The following is a 19,775-nucleotide window of genomic DNA, read 5'->3' as shown; positions in this document are numbered from 1 at the left end:
TAAATTTCCACTGTGAAAAAGCTTTATTGACCAGCTGATTACTTGACAGTGCATTTCAGGGTTCTTCCAGTTGTTAAATCTCTGCACTGTAGGCTAGACTCAAACATTCAGTTATCCAGTTCCTTTGTTTTTATCTGCCTGATTAATTGCTACCAAAAACAGACAATCTCCAGATGTATTAGAACAGATTGAACTCATTTAGTATGATATTTACAGTATTTTTGTACTCAAACATATCCATGTGTTAATATGCAGCTCCAGATATTGATCCTAATACGTCAGTAGTGCGCTACCACCAAGTGTTGCCTTAAATATTTGTCCTAGAATATTGGGAATACATACCAGCCAAAACACACGTAAACCTTTGCATTGTTTTATTCTTATGTATTTTGGACCTGTTTTATGTTATTTATTTTTCAATGTAGTTGACAATAAATGTTTCTTAACGCTCTAACTTGCTGTGAAGTTTGTGAAAGCTGAGACTTGATTAAAAACACGTGCAGACTCCCAGCAGCAGAGGGCGCTGCTGCCCGTTTCGTCTCATCTCTACACGGACTACATCCGGCCCGGCTGTCGTTGGTTGCTGGTGTAATGAGCTCTGTTTTGAATAGAAACCCCTTTTCTCAGCTGATGTAAAACAGGATGGCAGAGGCGGGAGACACCGGTGTTTCTTCACGGGCTGAGAGAAAAGCCTTAGAAAAGGCCAAAATACTGCAACGGGAACGCGAGAGGAAGATCTTCAGACTGGTAAGACGAGGAAAAAAACGGAACATTTAGAGCTGCTAGTGCCAAGCTGGCTGGCTAAAAGAGCAGTCCTTTACTGTGTGTGTAGCGTTTCTGAGCCTGACCAGGCTTTCCCCTTTGTTAACTGAAGGTTGGACGAGTCCTGAAGAAACCGGAGGCTGAGCGGTCAGAGGAGGAGGCAGCTATGTTACTGCTGCACAGAGACACTGTGGAGGAACTCTGCAAGAGACAAGTCCGCAGAAATGTGCTCAAGAGGAAGCAGGAGGAGGTGAGACTGTCAGGCCCAGCGAGCTAACCGATCTAGGTGGGCTTTCACCCGCAGTGGGGGACTATCAGATGGTGAAAGAACCAAGCCTGTTCCCATTCAAATGACAAAGGCCACTCACGTTATTTCAGTGGTCTCTCCATCACCAGAAAATATGAAACACTATTCATTAGAGTGTAAAGTGAAAGTCTTCCAAGATTTTATTTAAGGGAAAGTACAGAAGTATTATAAGCCAAATGTATTTAAAATATCAAAATAAAAGTACTCATTCTGCAGAATTGCCCCTTTTAATGATGGTATATTGTTATCAATATGATATAATTGTTTCAGCATTATTAGTGTCTTAACATGTAAAACGTCCTTTAAATGTAGTAACATGTCAAATGGAGATTGTTTTAACTGCGTCAAATATTTCTGCATACTTTCATCTACAGCAATTAATCATATTTTACAAGGTGATCATATATTTTTATTGAAAAAACAATCTACAGCTGTCAGATTATTATAGTTGAGTAAACGATATTTGCACAGATATTTGTACACTGTAAACGGAATATTAAACTGGAAGTCAAACTACATTACGATACAGGGCTCCTGCACAAAACATGGCCTCAGAGTTAAATGATAATACAGTACCTATATTTTCAAAGCCCTTTTTTTTAGGGGGGGGGGCTTATAAAGTGGTACAGTTGCCCATTTTACCCTGTTGGCAACCAGCCTTGGCCTCAATAGATACCACCAGTTTTGGGTCTAAAGTTGGTTATGCTAGGGTGGTGCTGGAAGAATAGCCAGAGTGCCATTAAAGTCAAAAATGTTTATCCCACTACAAGCATGGATCTGCTCAGCAAATTCTATACTCATTTGCTCTTTAGGATTTACTGTATATTATGTGCAATGTGGACATTTCAGAGAGTGGCACCAAAGGAGATCGCATCATGGAGTGTCCAAACTGTACATCCTCTGGCAGGTTCGCATGTCTTTAGAAAATTCCAACTGTTGATTATCCACAAGAACGGGATTGGATTCAACTCAAAATTCAAGGAACGCTGCATTATTAAAGTACAACAGTTAGAATGTCCATGTCATTGTGTGGTTGATAGCATAGGCTGCATGATTAAAAAGAAAACAAACACACAACCACACGCTGGTCTGCCTCACACAATTGCACATAGACAAGTTTTACTATGAGCCCAGACATCAGTCACACTCAATGAGAATTTGTGCAGCAACATTTGGCTCCCTCATTACACTCGTAACCAATACTTATCCAATAGAGGCTGTAACATGACTAAAGACATTTCTGAAGTCACCGTTTATTCCCTCAGCACAGCCAGTATTCAGTTAATGTAATATTCACTGACAAAAAATATTATTTATTTCAGTACATTTTAAATCTTAAAAACCCTGAAGTAATACCCATGGTCCCTGGAGGATGAATCCTGTTATTGAGCGTCATTTCCTCAGGCGTCAGTGTCCACTGATCGACAAGAATATCAAAACATAGTCGTAGATTGCATTGAAAAGTTGAGGAGGCACTTCTAGAATCTGACAGTTATTAAGTTATGTTTGTTTCCATATGTATTTATATTTGCTGTGAGCAAGGAATGGCACAAATCATGATTATAAAGACCTGCTGTGGTTGCTACTTCATACAACAGATGTGTGTGGTCATAAACTTTAAACATCTTAATTTCCTGTAATTTGTGCAGGTGTTTGATGATGCTGATGAGCTGAAAAGTAAAGTCAGACAGCTGGCTGTTGCAGTCAAACAAGCAAATCACCTGGTGGTTTACACTGGAGCCGGGATCAGTACGGTATGCCAAACTCTGCATTTTCAGTTTCCTTTTCCTTTTTATGCCGTCGCGGGACTGATGATTTCTTTCCTTTCAGGCAGCTTCTATCCCCGACTACAGGGGTCCTAATGGGGTGTGGACACAGCTACAGAAGGGGCGGACAGTCAGGTGAGATATTCAGTCATTGCCATGATATGATATCAGCTGCATCATTTTTCTAAAGTGAATTAAACTCCCATTCTGTCTTCTTTTCTCGTCGGTCTTTACAAACAGTTCATCTGACCTCAGTAAAGCAGAGCCGACCATCACGCATATGTGCATTAGGACGCTACATAAGGAAAATATGGTATTTGAGACCTATATAGATAACTTACACTGTTAGTATTTATGGATACTGATATTTACAGAATATATACATTGCATGTGTTTCTCTGAAGGTAAAGCACGTTGTGTCTCAAAACTGTGATGGACTTCACCTACGTAGCGGTCTATCCAGAAATGCCCTGTCTGAGCTCCATGGAAACATGTTCATTGAGGTGAAACACACATCCTCAGACCTTTTTTTTTTTTTTTCTTTTTTTTTCCCTGCACACAGCTGTTGTCTTCAGCTTCCTCCTACTTAATGACTCTGAAATGAAAGATTTCAACCTGCTAAAAAGTCAAGATATCCAGATCCAGACATGTTTATGATGCATCGGGACTGGCTATATAAAGTCTGATCCTTTTCTAATCCTTTGTTTGCTGTGAGTACACCAGCTGTCAAAACATCCCATTATGCTGGGAAAAGAAACTGCAGTGTTTAGAACAAGTGAACTGTGAGAGAACCTCACAGTTCACTTGCGCACACACTACAAATAAACAGCAACCACCAGTTTCAGTCAGTGATATGACGACGTTCGTCAGTTAGCCATGCGAGCAGAGCTGCTTCGGGTTTGTGTCTATTTCAACGACATTTGTTTCTCACTGTCTCTGAAGTGCTGTTGGTTGAAAACTGCTTTTGAGCTTCAGTATGATGTTTTTACTGATTAAACCTTTCTACTACAACAGATCCAGCTGTTACCCATGTCTAGATTGCTTTCTAAATGTAATGTAATTTTCATGCAGTGTGCAGGGTTTTGTCAGAGCTTATCGTAAATTGATGCCTCCACGGACAGGACAGCTGAGACAGAAAATCTTTCAGGGAGAGGGAGGCAACACTGGCTATTACAAGGAATTTGCCAAGAAATTTTAGAGATTGCTTTCGGATTTTAAACCATCCTGGAAAACTGTTTTCAAAAGAAAGTAAGTTATCCTCACATGCTGATTTCACGCCCTATCCTTAGGTGTGCATATCCTGTTCCCCGGTCAGTGAGTATGTCCGTTTATTTGACGTGACAGAGCGGACATCGCTGCACCGGCACGGGACAGGCCGCAGGTGCAGCCACTGTTGTGGCGAACTCAGGGACACCATAGTGCACTTTGGGGAACGTGGGACCCTCGAGAAACCTCTGAACTGGAAGGGCGCTGCAGAGGCCGCCAAGATGGCGGACGTCATCCTCTGTCTGGGCTCCAGTTTGAAGGTAGGTTCTATAAACCACAGTGAGTCTGTAAATGTAGTGCGGTCCAATAAAATGTTTTGTAGACAGAACAGGTTGGCTTTGGACGGATGGTCATGATTTTTATAACTATGTTTGTGGACTGTAATATCCACAATATTGACCTTATCCTAAATAGGGCTTTTATTTTAGATGTTTACATGGGCTACTCACAGAACGGATTCACTCATATTCCTGTTTACGTACTATAGACCATGGCCTGGTTACTAAGTTACCACTCACCTCTTCAGTGCTCGACAGCAAACCCAGTCTTTCTGTCATGTTGCTGCCATTATAAATCTTTTTTGGCTTCGTCCACACAAACTTTGGGAAAATAGTGCTTTGTTGCAGCCTATGCTATCAAACTGTTAAGAGTTATTTGCAGTCTAAATATAATGAGTGTTAGACAAAAATGTTATATAACTAAATTTGTGACAATTCACCTTGTATTTTGCATATGTTCTCCCCAAGGATGACCTTGGAGAGAAATCAGAAGATGTCTGTTTCATTGCAGTTGCTTATTTCTTAAGTTAATATCAGGATAATGAATACACTTAGACTAATACATTTATTTGAGGGCTTATTTTCTTTTCGCACCTTCTTCACTGTAGTGTGCTCTGTCTCTCGCTCTCCTAGGTGCTGAAGAAATACGCTTGTCTGTGGTGCATGAACAGACCAGCAAGCAAAAGGCCCAAACTCTACATTGTCAACCTCCAGGTACGTTTGGTTTTGACATTTTAGGTAAATAAGATCAAAATGAAATTCTGGCCGCTCAGTGGCTGATATTGAGGTTGTGCGTTTGTTCTAGTGGACACCGAAAGATGATCTGGCTGTGCTGAAAATTAACGCAAAGTGTGATGATGTAATGAGCCTCCTCATGGAAGAACTGAACTTTCAGATTCCTGTGTATAACAGGTAAGGACCATATGAAGAAATTATTACCCAGTATATCTTTCAGAGACACTGGTAAAACATCTGCATAGTATTAAAAAGCTTTAAAAGAGTCTGATAGTAATATCAAATGAATAATTTGTGCTTTGTCGAACATAATACTTGGATTTTTGGAATTTCCCCACTATAGTCTATTACACACACACTCACACACAGAAAATAGAAAGATTAGACAAACTTATTGCCTCCCAGCTCATTTTCCCTTGTTCTGTCTTATTAGGGCAGAGGACCCCATCTTCAGTCTAGCCAAACCTCTGCAGCCAGAGGAGGTGGACAGCCATACCCGTGAGGTCATTGCTCCCCCTGATGGACAACAGGACTGCTCAGCCAACGCTAGGGGACAAGTAGAGGAAGCCACAGCCGTGCAGGGCGGCTGGTTCGGACGAGGCTATGGTAAAGGAAGGAAGAATAAGAAAAAAGCTGCATAACCGAGGGAACTTTATAGACTGCATACATTGTGGCCAAGTATGTTGCAGCCCCCGATGATCAATCCCAATGAAAGATTCATATATCAGTCCCATAATGAGGACAACTCGGACTTGAATTTTCAAGGTGCTTTTATGTCCGTTTGGCTGCATTGATATGACTTAGTCACATGCACTGAGCGCATGTGAGGTTGGATATTTGCCATTTGAAAATGGCACTTTGCACCATGAACTTATTATTTTCTACAACCTACAGTTGTTAATATCAGCAGGATTTAAAAGTTTTATATTATGCTACTGTTGTTTCTTATGCTGCTATCTTTATGGCAGCTAAGCTAGCCGGGTTAGTCAGAGCTTAATTTTAGCCCAGTATGGCTAGCATAGTATGCCTAGCATGTACAACAGTAAGTAAGTTTGACCAACAAAACTTTAAAATTATTATACGGAATTTTTTCTAAAAACAGTAAAGATCTTTACAGTTTCTCACAACCTGCCGGCTTAAAAAGTGACGCGCAACTTCTGCTGTCAGCTTAGCAGTAGTGACAAGTTTTGAAGCCACTCCTGCAGCAGCACCAGTTTCACTGTTATCACTCTGTATGCTCAGTATATCACAAATACAGCATAATGTTTTTACAGCCATTCAATGTTTGTACAGCCTACAGGTGCTGAATGAATCTTTGGTGGAATGTCACTTTACACTTTCTGAAATATATATTTTTACCGGGTTGGTAATGGGTACATTACAGTAATTTAATGTGCAACATGCCGTTGGATTGAGCATTAGCTAGATGCAACTGGCCATAAAATACTGGCGTCTAAAGTGTAGGTTACTGTACTTATATGCTCATGGAGAGGGGTATTTATCTGTGGAACATGAGTGACTTGGTGTTTATAAGTAGCAAATGCCAGCAGACTAACAGCAGAATACCAAAGGCCAATTTTTGGATTCTATGCTGCCACAACTTTTACTGAGAAGAGACTTAAAAAGATTGAGGTCGTCAGAAATTTACTTCATTTATTGCTTAGACTAAAAGATATTTTTGTAGTCTTTCTGACATTTTAAACTTGCATTGTTGAATGTACCTTTTTTTATTTTAAAGGTATTTTGGTTCTCTTAAATAATTTCCTGAACTCACTCAACTTAACTCTGCTGTCACCCATCCTCAGGTTTCCAGGCAACGTAGTACAGCTAATACTGTACATTGGTTTACTGAAGTTGTTGAATTTGTTTATGTTTACACTTTTATGTCCTTTGTTTACAGCTCTGTAAGAAGGAGAGCTGGGTTTTGAATTTTGACTTAAATTCTGATTAATTGTTAGCTTGTGTCAGATTAAGTTACTGTTTACCTTGGTGAAAGGAAACCACCAAATATATGTCTCAATTTTGTCTCAGGAAGATCCAGTATTATTACTAATCACATCCTGTACCATATAGTGTCAGAAGTTGTGAAGGACCAGACTGGCCATGATAAGCTAGTATTCAGCATTCCTAAAACTCAAACCAGTGCTAAAACTGGATGTGAAGACTCATTACTTGTCTCTGTATTTTGCAAAAAAAAAAAAAAAAAAGTTGTCATCTTTGTGACACAATAAAATGTTCCTCATTTCAAGTTGTCTGTTCATGATAATCTGCATTTTCAATTTACTGCTCCTTGCCTACTGGTGGATTCATATTAGTAATAATTTTATGGTACATTGGATTTATAGTCTTGACATAAAAGGTTAAACTATAGTACTGTCATCTTTACGACCCTTGTGACACTTTGTAAGTTGTCCACAGGGTCTAGGTTTGTTCCTGGAAATATTTTTTATTTGTATCAAAGCTTTAAATTATTCAACAAAAATAGATTTCCATTTTCAACAAAGACTAGATGACTTTTGAGTAAGGCTTGTGAAACTCAACTTTCTAGGTGTATTTATCAGTGATGGAAGAAGTATTCAGATCCTAAGTCAATGTAGCAGTGCCACAGTGTGATGTGTGTGCAGCAGGATGTCCCCTGTCAGTTACAGTATATTGTTATATATTACTGGATTGTTATTACTGCAGCATTTTAATATTATAGCTGGTTGAGGCTGAGCTAATTTTAACTACTTTATATATTGCTGGGCACTAAATCTATAACATTGCAACACATCTTTTAAACCGATCATATATTTTGTTTGTAAAGTCTTGATCTGCAAAATAAGTGTTAACCAGAGTTGTCCATCAGTTCAAGTGACAGTGTTTGTCTCTGAGATGTAGTGGGGTATTGTAGAAGTACCTCTTAAACACCGAACCTGAATGAAGCGCTTGGTTGCATTCCACTGTTGCTATCAGGTTGTTTATAGGTTGTGGCGGATCACGTGACACGAGTGATTATGCAATCAACAAGTCAGCGTGAGAGGATTCGTTCGATATGACGTAGTGCTGGAGGCGTTGGCCGGCTCACTGTCAGTCTGTCTGAAACCATCGAAAAGACGTCCCTTCTAATAACCTCCGCGGAAGACACGGAGCTGACCAAGTTAAATACTTTTAAACTTATTTTGTCTCTCTTTTTTTATTTGTACTACCACTAAGCTATTTTCCTGAAGTCGTCGAAATGATCAAAAACGGTCACCACGCCACCGACGACCAGCGGGATGACGCCGGCTGCAGTAAACCGGGTGGCTCAGTGTGCAGCCCGGCGAAGAGGAAGCGCGTCGTCCGGTTGTGGTGTGACGGCTGGTGAGTGTCCGTGCCCTCCAATGACTGACTGACTGACTGAAGGTGCTGGTTTATTAAACTCTTTCTCACAGTTTGTTGTCCTATGTACGCGGTCACATGTGCAGTGGCGGTATCAGGAACCATTGGTGGGTTAACATGCTAATGCTAGCTAGCTACTTACATTAGCAGTTTTGTAACCTAGCAACAAGAGTTTAACGATTTCGTCATCCATACCGACCTTAACTACAGCGTTGTTTACAGCTAAAGTTACTCTGTCTGAAATTAACACACTTTTAGTTATTGTTTCGTGCAAAAAGCTCTTCTCATTTAGTATCTGTGTTAGCAGCCCAACCCAAATACTTCAGGGCTTGTGAAGGCAGCCCGGTTAGAAACGTTACTATGTTTGTTAATGTTACTTTGTGTTTGAGTGATAAGTCTCAGTTCCTAAACACTTAAACTCAGAAAGTGCATAGTGTTCTTCTACTACAACGGCTGCTCTCGTATACTGTAGTTACTTATCAGATTTTATGGCACAGTGCCATTGGGTAAATTAGGGACAAGGTCCCTTCTGTCAGTAACCTCTAAGTAATTCTGTGGTGCTGAATGACTTTAAAAAAAAAAAAAAAAATCTTCGGGTGTGTATGAAACTATAACCTGACAGAACAGAAAGTATGATTATTTATAAGATAGGAAGAACGTAAAGGCGTTGTTTTCCTGCACAGATGTTACAGATGCTGATTTAAAAGTGCTCAGATTTCCTACAGCAGTCTCAGAGGAAATGTCCGACAGCTTTTGCATGCATCCATGTGAAAATAGTTGAGATGTCCAAACCACGTCTGCTGTATGTCCACCATATCCCTTACGCTGCCCTCTCAATTTAAGTCCTGTCATTAATTTCTCCAAGTCTGGCAATGTTGTGTTGTGTAAACCATTGGCACTGTTTATACTATGATGCCTGGTGGGTTTGGTAACGGTGAGTACTTTAAAATTATCTGGAGATTACTCAAGGGCATTTATTCACACTGTCTGCCATGCTGACATTAGCATCTGAGAGTTGGCTGTGACCAACTCACCTCAACCAATGGGTCAGAAAGGCATATCTTTTTGTCGTTATTTTAAACTCTGCTGTCACACAGTTTTACCATGAGGGAAAGACCATGATCATCACATGTTTTGGTGCAGCTGAAGAGACAACTGACTTCTATTTTGCAATGCATAAATTCTTTCCTGGACTCAGTCGCTGCACAACAAAGTAGCCGGGATATTGATAGCTAGTTTGACATGGCCTGTCTCATGTGGTGGTTATAAATAACTAACATAGTGAACATGGTGTTCAGTCTGATGTAAAAGCAGCATGTTGGTGTGGTGGGCAGGGCTTCCTCCTTTTGGGGGGAAAAAGGGGAGATTTAACAACACAGCATATATATATATAATGACCAATGATGTATACAACACAAGGTAGAGAAAGGGGAGCATGTTGGAAGAAGAGGAGAGATGAAATGTAAGACTAATCTTTTTGCAGCACTACAGTGTAAAAAAACCCAAATTAATACGCAGCAGTCTTTACCATCTTATTGAGTTACATTATTGGGTTTAGGGGAGCCATTGTGGTCTAGGACACACAGCCAGGGTATCTGCAAAAAGTATTTAGAAAAAAAATACTGAAAAATGTAAACTGAGCCGGTGGAACTAGACACTGTCATGCATCACATCAGTTACTGCTTTCTGTAACAAGACTGCTGATGGTGCCTCCAAATACAGTGTCTATTGATTGATTGATTGCTCTATTAACTAATTTTACAAATATACAGTATGTTTACATTTGTGAACTCTCAAAACTGTAAAAGATATTTTGTGACTGCATCTAGTTTCATATGAAATGTCATTTAGTTGATTGACAGTTGTAAAATATCTACGGACAAATAATCACACAGTACACTTGTAAAATTAGGCACCACCTTACAGTATTTACTTTTTCTCTCTTGGAGTACTAAAACTGTCAAAGTTGTAGCCCAGTCGTGCAAACTTATCATAGGGCAACCACTGATCTGCAAGGATATCACTCTCAAGAAGACAGATTTAAAACTTGGAGCAAATTTTCTAACTGATCCTGACCAAGTGAGGTGAGGCAGGTTGGAGGATTACTGGTAAGCAAATTCAAACTAGCAGCTTGTGCTAATGTCATTATAGAGGAGAAGTCTGGCCACTGGAAGTAAAGTGACAGAGGGTCTTTTTTTTTAAAGCAATCAGATCTGTTGCAAATAATTTGCAGATGCAGAAGTGTTGACAGAATGGTGTAGTAAAGGCTTAAAGGTCAGGTCTTCAAAAACTCTTACCTACAAATGAGTAATAGTTTCACTTGGGGAATCAGAATGAGGTTTCATACACAGTTCATGTAACGTATCTAATATGTAGTCATTTGAGATCTCTTAAATTAGCACAAATATAAATGAGTACAAATATAAATGAGTAATGTGAGCCCACTCTTGCTAACAAATTATTTAAAAGAGTTTTTTGTATACCCTGGGCTCACCAGCAGCTCTCAGAGTTTGTGGTTGGACTGCACAGTCCTCAGGAATGAGTGTTTTATAACTGCAGGGTGCTGAACAAAAGCACATTTTCATCAAATGAGCAACATCTCAGTAGAGTAGGACTCAGATTAAAAACAAATATCAGTGGATATGACTGTCAGTCCTTTTGGTTAAGAGTTTGAAAATGTTGTTACACGCTAGGAGAACTCACATTTGCTTACTTTTTAAAAAGCCAAGCCCACACCAAACATTGACTGGAGAAGTTACTGAACGGCAGAACGCAAATAAACATTGACGCACTGAACACGTAGTGTCTTTGAGCATTACCTTTCTCCCGCTAACCTTTATCATTTTCACTCACAACATTGAAAGGGCTATCTGTCTGTGTTTTGGGATATAAACTGCTTGATTTAGATTTTTCTGTCTCCACAGTTATGACATGGTGCACTATGGTCACTCCAACCAGCTACGACAGGCCAAAGCCATGGGAGATTACCTCATAGCTGGAGTACATACAGATGGTAAAACTGCTATACACGTGTACATTCAGATACAGATATTCATGTGAAACTTTTTTGGATTAACTGATATTACACTGATTGAATACTCAGTTCTGACTGACTGGTGTAGTACTCCGCAGTCAAGTCCAGTTATTGTTTATTTCTAATCAAAATCAATACAAGTCGTGGTACAGTTGTGGCCCACAGAGAAATTACTCTTTGGTTACTGCAGACAAAAACGTAGCTTACATGGATAACATTTTTCCACTGTTACTTGTAAGCTACTCAAACAGCATGAGTGATTACTGGTAAGAGGCTGAACAGCAATCAAATGTAAATGTTCACATATCCAAGATTACCTTTTTATAATACAGTGTAAAATACAAATGAGAGCTACAAATGTTTATATTTCTGCAGTCTTAAGGATTTTTATTTTTTATTTTTCCTTGAAATAAAGTAATTTTTACACTATTTTACGCCAGATGACCTGCATATTTGTAGAATAACAGCGTAAAATGTGATATTAAGTAAAGTGAAGACCACCACATACATTATTCATTACTGACTATACAAATGTTAGTGATCTACCAGTAATAAGCAGTTCATTCCCTGGCCCCTTCTCAAAGCGGAGATTTCCAAGCACAAGGGTCCTCCAGTCTTCACTCAGGAAGAACGCTACAAGATGGTGCGAGCAATCAAGTGGGTGGATGAGATAGTAGAAGGAGCACCTTATGTCACCACCCTGGAGACTCTGGACAAGTACAACTGTGACTTCTGCGTCCATGGTGGTGAGTCAGTTGAAATCTGCTCTTTGAATCCTGTTTCATGTCGTAACACACTTAGTGTCACGTATGCTTACTGTCCAAGAGTCCCTCCTTAGAGATGTGATCAAGCTTCCAGATGCCGTGAGATTATGTTGTCAATATTGGACTAACGTCTTTGCTTACCAGATGACATCACACTAACGGTAGACGGCAAAGACACATATGAAGAGGTGAAGCGCGCAGGCCGTTACCGGGAATGTAGACGCACACAGGGTGTCTCCACCACTGACCTGGTGGGACGTATGCTTCTCATGACCAAAGCCCATCACAGCAACATGGTGAGTTTGTATGTCTGTATTTGCTGTATGGACAGAAGTTGTTTGTTTTGCTGTTGATCTAATCTGTTCCTCTCTAATAATTTCTGCAGGATAACCCAGATTACCAGCAGCATACAGACAATTTTGGAAAGGTATATGCCATGTTTTTATGTTACTATAACCCTTTCATGTAAATAAATTGTCACAATTATAATACACAGCCTTTGCCAATTTGCCCCAGTGGTAGGAATGGGTCAGTGTGATTCAGTACTGTATATGTTATTGTGTTCAAGGGTCCTAAAGGCCACAGTCCATGGACGGGAGTGTCTCAGTTCCTCCAGACGTCCCAGAAGATCATCCAGTTCGCCTCAGGAAAGGAGCCGCAGCCTGGAGACACCATCATCTATGTGGCTGGAGCATTTGACCTCTTCCGTATCCTTAGCACGTAGAGAGAACCAGAATTTAGTTATGAACATCTGGGAAAGAACTTTTCTCCTATGTATGTTGTAGTTGTTGCTTTGACCGCAAACTCCTCGCAGACATCGGCCATGTTGACTTCCTAGAGATGGTCTATAAGCAGGCAGATAGGCCCTATGTCATCGTAGGTCTGCACTTCGATCAGGTACGCCTAATTACACACATGCACTCACACTTACATTTCAAGAAACACCCTCTTAAAAGGATGAGAAAGTCACCGCTCCCTGCTGTGTCAACAGTTTTCAAGAGAAACATTTGGAACAAGTTAACACACTAGCAGCCCAGACTTTATGGTTAGAGAGGGAAGAAAGCCCTCTAAACTGTCTGCAGAGTTATAGGAATGTAAGCCTATGCCAATATTAAACTTACTGTGTTCTGTCCTTTTGATTCAAGTGTGTTGGCTCCATATCAAAAAGGTAAAAATGAAAAAGTTGTAACTGAGCTCTTCACTCTCTTCAGGAAGTGAATCGGTACAAGGGGAAGAACTATCCAATCATGAACATCCACGAGAGAACGCTGAGTGTCTTGGCCTGTCGAGTGAGTTCTCGCACACAGACTGAAAATATGTTCAGCACAGCAGGATGTATTTCTGCCCCACACGCTCACAGCACCACAGGCTGAACTTGGCTCTTTTCCCCTCATTCCTGCTGGTCGGTTATCAGTCTAGAACAATGAGTCTCTGTGCCCCCATCTGCACTGTGTGTGTTCGGTTGAAGTTAAAACAACATATGAGAATGTTACACAAACCAAACATGTTACACAGTCCTAAAACAACTTCTAAAATTACTTTACTCTGCAATCAGTTTTGTTCAGTGCTTGATGACAGAATTTGCCAGAATTTAACCAGTGAGCAGTATAAACACTTTCACCTTTGCGCTCTCCTGTATTTTAATGATGCTCTTTAGTTAAACTTTGACATTTAAAAACAGAAATGCACAGACTGATGAGGTACTGGCATAAAAAGTTTAATCATTAGCAAAATCAACTTTATGAAGCTGTTGTTGTTGCTTGGGTTTTTGTTTTGTTTTTTTGTTTTTTACTATCATCCTGTCTGTCTATAGTATGTGTCAGAGGTGGTGATTGGAGCACCCTATGCAGTGGGCAAAGACCTGCTAGATCACTTTAAGGTGAGTTGCCTTTGTATGGATTTAAGTCTGTTTTTATAGCATTTGATGTATTTATAGCTTTATTTATCCAGGATAGTGTGTTGAGATCAACAACTGTTTTGCAATAGTTCTGGACAAAATGTCAGCATAATAATGTTACATCAGCAAACATAGAACCAGTCTAAACACACCATTTCGCAACATATAACAAGAACTATACAGTAAAACAGTTGCATTTGCCGATTTCAGTCCTTATAAGAAACTGAATACCACCTCCAAGTGTGGGTAAAACAGTGTTTAAAGTAGAGTATTTCCTTTGGGGTGGCATCAAAAGTTACTATAGCTTGGTATTATATTGGCTAAACATTTGTCAGTATTCGATTTTTGAGTGGTGCATCACTATAGATTTAGAAATAATTGGGATTTACTGATAAAGTTTTGGGTGAGTTGGATTAAAAATCAGATTAGATATTACCAAATGTCTTTGAGAGTGTAGGGCAGGACGACAGATCACTGTGTGGTTGCTGCATATGAAAGATTCACCCATAGGCAATTCATGTATGTATTACAAAAAGGGCCCCAATACTGAACACAGTGGCGCCCCCTTGTGGACAGTTTAAATATCAGACAAAAGGCCATCAATTTACAGCGATCTTTCACAACATTAAAACTAGTTACTGGTTTCAATGTTTTGGCTGATCGGTGAGATCTGTCATACAGACTGTGGGTAGTTAACAAAACGGTATCACAGTATTTTTCCTCAAATTGTGATCCACAGTTTGAAAAGTCTCAGGAAAGTCAGTAAAAAAAAAGTGTTGCATTGTGTCCCTTCACTCATCTAGATAAATAATTTGTGACTATAAATAAAAAAGATGAAGTTAATAACAAGTTCACCTAGCCAAGACTGACACCAGTAATAGCAGTTTATATGCAAAGTAATAACAATCTGCCCGTAGATCTGCCAGTATAGGACTCCTCAGTGACAGGCAGTGACTCCACAGTGAAATTACATGTAGATATACAGGCATGCACTTACAGGAAGAATGCAGTTTACGTCTCTCTGGTTTAAGCAGGTGTGTTTGTATAACTGTGCAGGTGGATCTGGTGTGTCATGGCAAGACAGAGGTGTTTCCAGACAAGGATGAGTCCGATCCCTACGCCGTGAGTACAGGGTCCTATTGTCTCTGATCGAAGTGCAGCAACACCCATGATTGTACTGTATTCATATGTTACATGTGTTTATATTTGAGGTTATTTTAAGGTCAAAATATGGCGTTGGCCCCATGTTTGACTAAAACTGAGGCAGTTCTTGGTCATACAGCAAGCATACAAATATCACAATATGGGACTCTCAATATTATTTAACAAGAATGCTGTCAGAAACACAATGTTAACAAATATTGATTTAATTTTGTGAAAAAGTGACAATCGATTAATTTTTCAAAACATTCATCGAGTTTAGGCCATGAACACACAAGTTACACTATTAATGCAGCTTTGTCTTTTATAACTCTTCAATGGTTTAGTGATCAGGTTTGTCTTCAAAATGACCTTATGTGGGACGTTTTTGTCCGCTGCTCGGAGCACTAAACTCTGCCACTCAGGTCACTCTGTGACGCCTCCACCTGGTCCTTTTTTATCATCGTATACTGAGATACCTTGTCGCACGTTATCCCTTGCTTAACAAACTGCTTCGAGTTGTATCTCTGTAGCCTACTCAAACAGACAAATCATTATGAATGAATTTGAGATGACTTTCATTTGGCAAATTCTCTTGTCAAAATCCACTTAAATGAAGTGCATTCAGACTTGGGGGGAACAGGAGCTAGATGTCATCAAAAACGTGTTTTCAGGGCTGCAATACAATTCCTTTTTTATGTAAGGAAATCAGATATAACATAAATGATGATATATAGTTTGGGCTGTGACTACTCCTGGACTGGTCACTGATACTCCCAGTATCAGTCCTAATTATTGGTTCAAATCTAACAAAACTGTAAGGGATGATATGTGTTATTGCTCCATTCTGTTTTTTTAACATTGCTCTAATCTGTCCAAGGGTGGACCTCCTCATTCACAGGGGAGGACAGGGGAAATGTGGCCTTGTTTGGTTTGAAATAACCAGCTGTGTATTCTGCCTTCAGGAGCCTAAGAAAAGGGGGATATTCAGGACCATCGATAGTGGGAACAATCTCACCACAGATGACATCGTCCAGAGGATCATTGAAAACAGGTCAGCGACCCCCCTTCTTATTTAATTTGCACTTCCTTTTTATCTTCATCTACATTTTAATTCTCTCAGGATAGATCAGTCTTTATGTCTATATGCCATCTTTATTGATGTCTTGTTCCTTGTTCGCAGGCTGCAGTTTGAAGCCAGGAACCAGAAGAAGGAGGCCAAGGAGATGGCGGTGATCGAGGCGATGAAGAAAAGAGAGCAGCAGGAGCAGAATGAAGCTGAAGCCCAGACTGCTCACTAGTGAGACCTCAGACCTGGGTCCAACTGGTTCCGTGTCTGATTTACTCTTGGTACACTCAACCGTAAGAGGGTGGACTAAGGTGACCCAGACAGATGGTCCATGTTGTTCTAAACTTGGCCTGGCTATGGGTGAAAATAATCCGGGGGCCAGTCCACTGGGTGCAGACTCCTGCTTTTCACATTAGGTGAGGCAGTGTGTCCTGCACACTGCTGGGTTAGCTTCTCTGTTTTCTTGTATACAGACTACGCCAGCCTAAATGGGATTAGATTAGATCTGCCTTGACAGGACACAAAGAATCCAAACATTTAACACATACTGTGATTTTTTTTTTTTTTTAAAACGGCAAAATCCCTTTACACTTCTTAGTCCTCCACAGAGAAATTTGTGATTTTTATCTTCTGTCATGTAGTATGTTGTATCCATGAATTCACACACTATCTGTCCCTGTATAGATGTTAAAGTGTTATGTTAAGTATGTAATTATCCATAAATTATTGACAAAATTTTAATGTCATTTTCAACTTTGTTTTTAGATTTTTTTAAACCAAATTAGTTTTTAATGATCAGTCTTAGGAGTGTCATCAGTCAGGTTGAATATGTTTAATACACTTAGAAAATGTAGATTTATTTTAATTTCTGTGTTTTTGTTGAACCTAAAAAAAACATAATTTCTACGTTAAATGATCTGTGAAGTAGTCTTCTAATGTTAACTACCTGAATTCGAACCGAGTGTGAGTGTGAGTTGAGTTGAGTTTAGGTGAGTGAGTGAGAAAGACAGAGAGAGAGAGAGAGAGTTGAGCGAGATTAGTGAGTTAGTGTTTGCGCTGTAAATGACAGTAGTGCCTCATTCCTAAAGCTACGACTAATCTGAGGGCTGTGAATCGTATCAAAAAGTCTGAACTACTGAAGTGTCCCTACAACTGTGGGTAAAGTTGTTGAGTCCTACTTTCTCCAGTCTACGTTCAAGAGATGTGTTTGAGAAAAATAGAATGTCCTCTACTCCTTTTTTTTTTACGAGACAATCCATGAATTTAAAGACTTGGGACCCAGTTTCACTGTCAAACTGTTAAAGGTTACTGTCTGTTGCTTTTCCTGTCATTATATGGGGCATATTACTTGGAAGTGAATTGTTAATGGTGCGAGACAGCGTGTTTTTAAATTGTGTCTGTTGGTTGGAAGGTGGGATGGTGGCAGCCTGAAAAATAAATAAGTTTCTGAATATTATACAGTGGAAATTTTCACAATCTTTCAATTATTATGTTGCAATGTGTAAATTTCCCTTTATTAAATAAACCGGTAATATGGCAAAGTATCACCTGATGTGTGTTTTACTGCAGCCTGATGACAGAGATCTTTGTTGGATCAGCACAAAGCCACGGTTCACTGAGTCAGTGAAATGAGGCCACAGCCACTTAGAAACTCCTAAATCCGATTGCTCCTGTCCCATTCACACTGATCTCAGATTTGAACAAAAACTGCAAACCGTCACCTCATTACGAACACAAAAGGCCTTTAATCCATCAACCCGAGTGGCCCGGAGGAGCCACGGCAGGAAGGGTCCCGTCACTTGTCTGAGGGACATAACAGACATAGTCTTTTTCATGTTAGGTGCCACTGTGCCAACTGAAACGTCAAGATCAAACTCTCCACATACATTTGGTCTAAGCTGTTAGTTGTTTTTTTTTGCCATTTTTTTCTTTTTTTTAATTCTCTGATTTTCAGGGGATTAAATAGGGAAGATAAACATTTATTTTACACAGGGTCTCTCGGGGGCCCAGAGGAGATCCATTTGCTGAAATGACTAATAATGAAATTTAAATAGCAGTCTGGTTAGTGCTAACATAATGCAGTGGTTGGAAGCCCCAAAGCGGTCTCAGAGGGTCACCAGGGGGAAAAGCTGTTCTATATAATTGTTCATTTTACTACTTTTTAAAAAAAACTTTTCTACAATGTTCAAATTCTTTCACCTCTCCAAGCCTAAAAAAAAAAACTTCAAATAAAACAAAAGAAATAAATACATTTTAATTTTCTTTTCTTTTTTCCATTTAATTCATTTATTTACTTACCAGAAAAACAGCAGCTTAAAGAGAAACATTGCCGGCTATGGGCCTGACGCAGGTTTCCTGCTGTCCCATACTGTGATGATAAAGAGCGAGAAAACCGCATAAAGACAAGACAAACAGAAACAATAAAAGTAACAAGTTAGACAAAAAAATTCCTCTTATATGAAGGCTGAGCAACAAACTCATTTTTTTAAGAGAATACTTAGTAAAAAAGAATACAGGAACTAGAAAAAAAAGATTAATGTATACAGAGACAAAATTTGAAGGGCTGAGATAAGAAAAGTGTTGTGTTGGTGAGTACAATTTTAAATTCAGAAGAACAAAATATCTGTCTAAAGTTTTTAATTGTAAAAGAAAGAGTATTTCCAATGTGATATGGAATTTTATTTTAACTTTCAGTTTGTTTACAGAAATAGGATCACAAGCCATAATGATGATTACTACTATGACTGTTACAAAAACCCCTACACATAGGCTGAATAACTGACAACTCATGTCCACCATGGACATGACTGGAACTTATTTTCTTTGATAGAAGCTTTTCATTACAAGTAAAAGTCCTGCGTTCAAAATCGTACTTTTGTGAAAGTACAGAGGTATTGTCAGCAAAATGTACTTGAAGTGTCCAAAGTAGAAGTACTCACTCTGCAATAAAATGTCCCCAAGATAAATCTGAGGGGTTTATAAGATGATTAATGGGAGAGGAAATAGGAAAACACAAAGTTCTGGTGCATACATTTGTATTAGTGTTATGGACTTTTCTTTACAGTTTGACATATTGGATACTTTTCCCTCTTTGGGCTTCAGTGATTTTAAATCGCTCTCTTTGTTTTAATGGAGGAACAAGCTGGTTTAATGCTTGAAAACTGACTGTATTTTATAAGCTCGTCACATGTTATTTCCTATACAAGATCTTGACCTGAAAACTAAGTAGAAACTCTAGCTGTTAAATAAATGTAGTGGGGTTAAAAAAAAAGAAAAGAAAAAGGACAACACGTCACTTTGAAATGTAGCGGAGTGGAAGTCTAAAGTTACTCATCATGGATTTAGTACAAGTAAGTGAAAATTGTATAGTAATTGAAGTAAATGTACTCAGTTACTT

At 39.3% G+C, this 19,775-nt stretch overlaps 2 protein-coding genes across 3 annotated transcripts; both read left to right on the top strand.

The window, feature by feature from the left end:
* The first annotated feature begins 534 nt into the window (after nucleotides 1-534).
* sirt7 (sirtuin 7) lies at nucleotides 535-7,280 on the top strand. Its single transcript, XM_040145192.1, has 10 exons — nucleotides 535-747; nucleotides 875-1,012; nucleotides 2,719-2,823; nucleotides 2,900-2,970; nucleotides 3,076-3,148; nucleotides 3,240-3,338; nucleotides 4,125-4,361; nucleotides 5,013-5,093; nucleotides 5,185-5,291; nucleotides 5,548-7,280. Exons 1-10 carry the CDS (start codon nucleotides 643-645, stop codon nucleotides 5,753-5,755), a joined length of 1,224 nt encoding a protein of 407 aa, XP_040001126.1. The 5' UTR covers nucleotides 535-642; the 3' UTR covers nucleotides 5,756-7,280.
* Nucleotides 7,281-8,331: 1,051 nt separating this feature from the next.
* Nucleotides 8,332-17,922, top strand: pcyt2 (phosphate cytidylyltransferase 2, ethanolamine). Of its 2 annotated transcripts, none has more exons than XM_040145932.1 (12): nucleotides 8,332-8,456; nucleotides 11,399-11,487; nucleotides 12,093-12,254; nucleotides 12,417-12,568; nucleotides 12,658-12,699; nucleotides 12,841-12,979; nucleotides 13,087-13,169; nucleotides 13,484-13,561; nucleotides 14,086-14,151; nucleotides 15,226-15,291; nucleotides 16,275-16,363; nucleotides 16,493-17,922. In XM_040145932.1, exons 1-12 carry the CDS (start codon nucleotides 8,332-8,334, stop codon nucleotides 16,608-16,610), a joined length of 1,209 nt encoding a protein of 402 aa, XP_040001866.1. In that variant the 3' UTR covers nucleotides 16,611-17,922. The 2 variants fall into 2 exon arrangements, with proteins under 2 accessions (XP_040001866.1, XP_040001867.1); XM_040145933.1 differs by lacking the exon at nucleotides 8,332-8,456 and adding an exon at nucleotides 10,354-10,582 and having other exon boundaries at nucleotides 16,493-16,610.
* The last annotated feature ends 1,853 nt before the right edge of the window (nucleotides 17,923-19,775 follow it).

Source organism: Xiphias gladius, chromosome 15, assembly GCF_016859285.1.
Source record: "Xiphias gladius isolate SHS-SW01 ecotype Sanya breed wild chromosome 15, ASM1685928v1, whole genome shotgun sequence".
Taxonomy (NCBI): Eukaryota; Metazoa; Chordata; class Actinopteri; order Istiophoriformes; family Xiphiidae; genus Xiphias; species Xiphias gladius.
The sequence above is the reverse complement of the archived record's forward strand: the minus strand, read 5'-3'. Positions and strand labels throughout refer to the sequence as shown.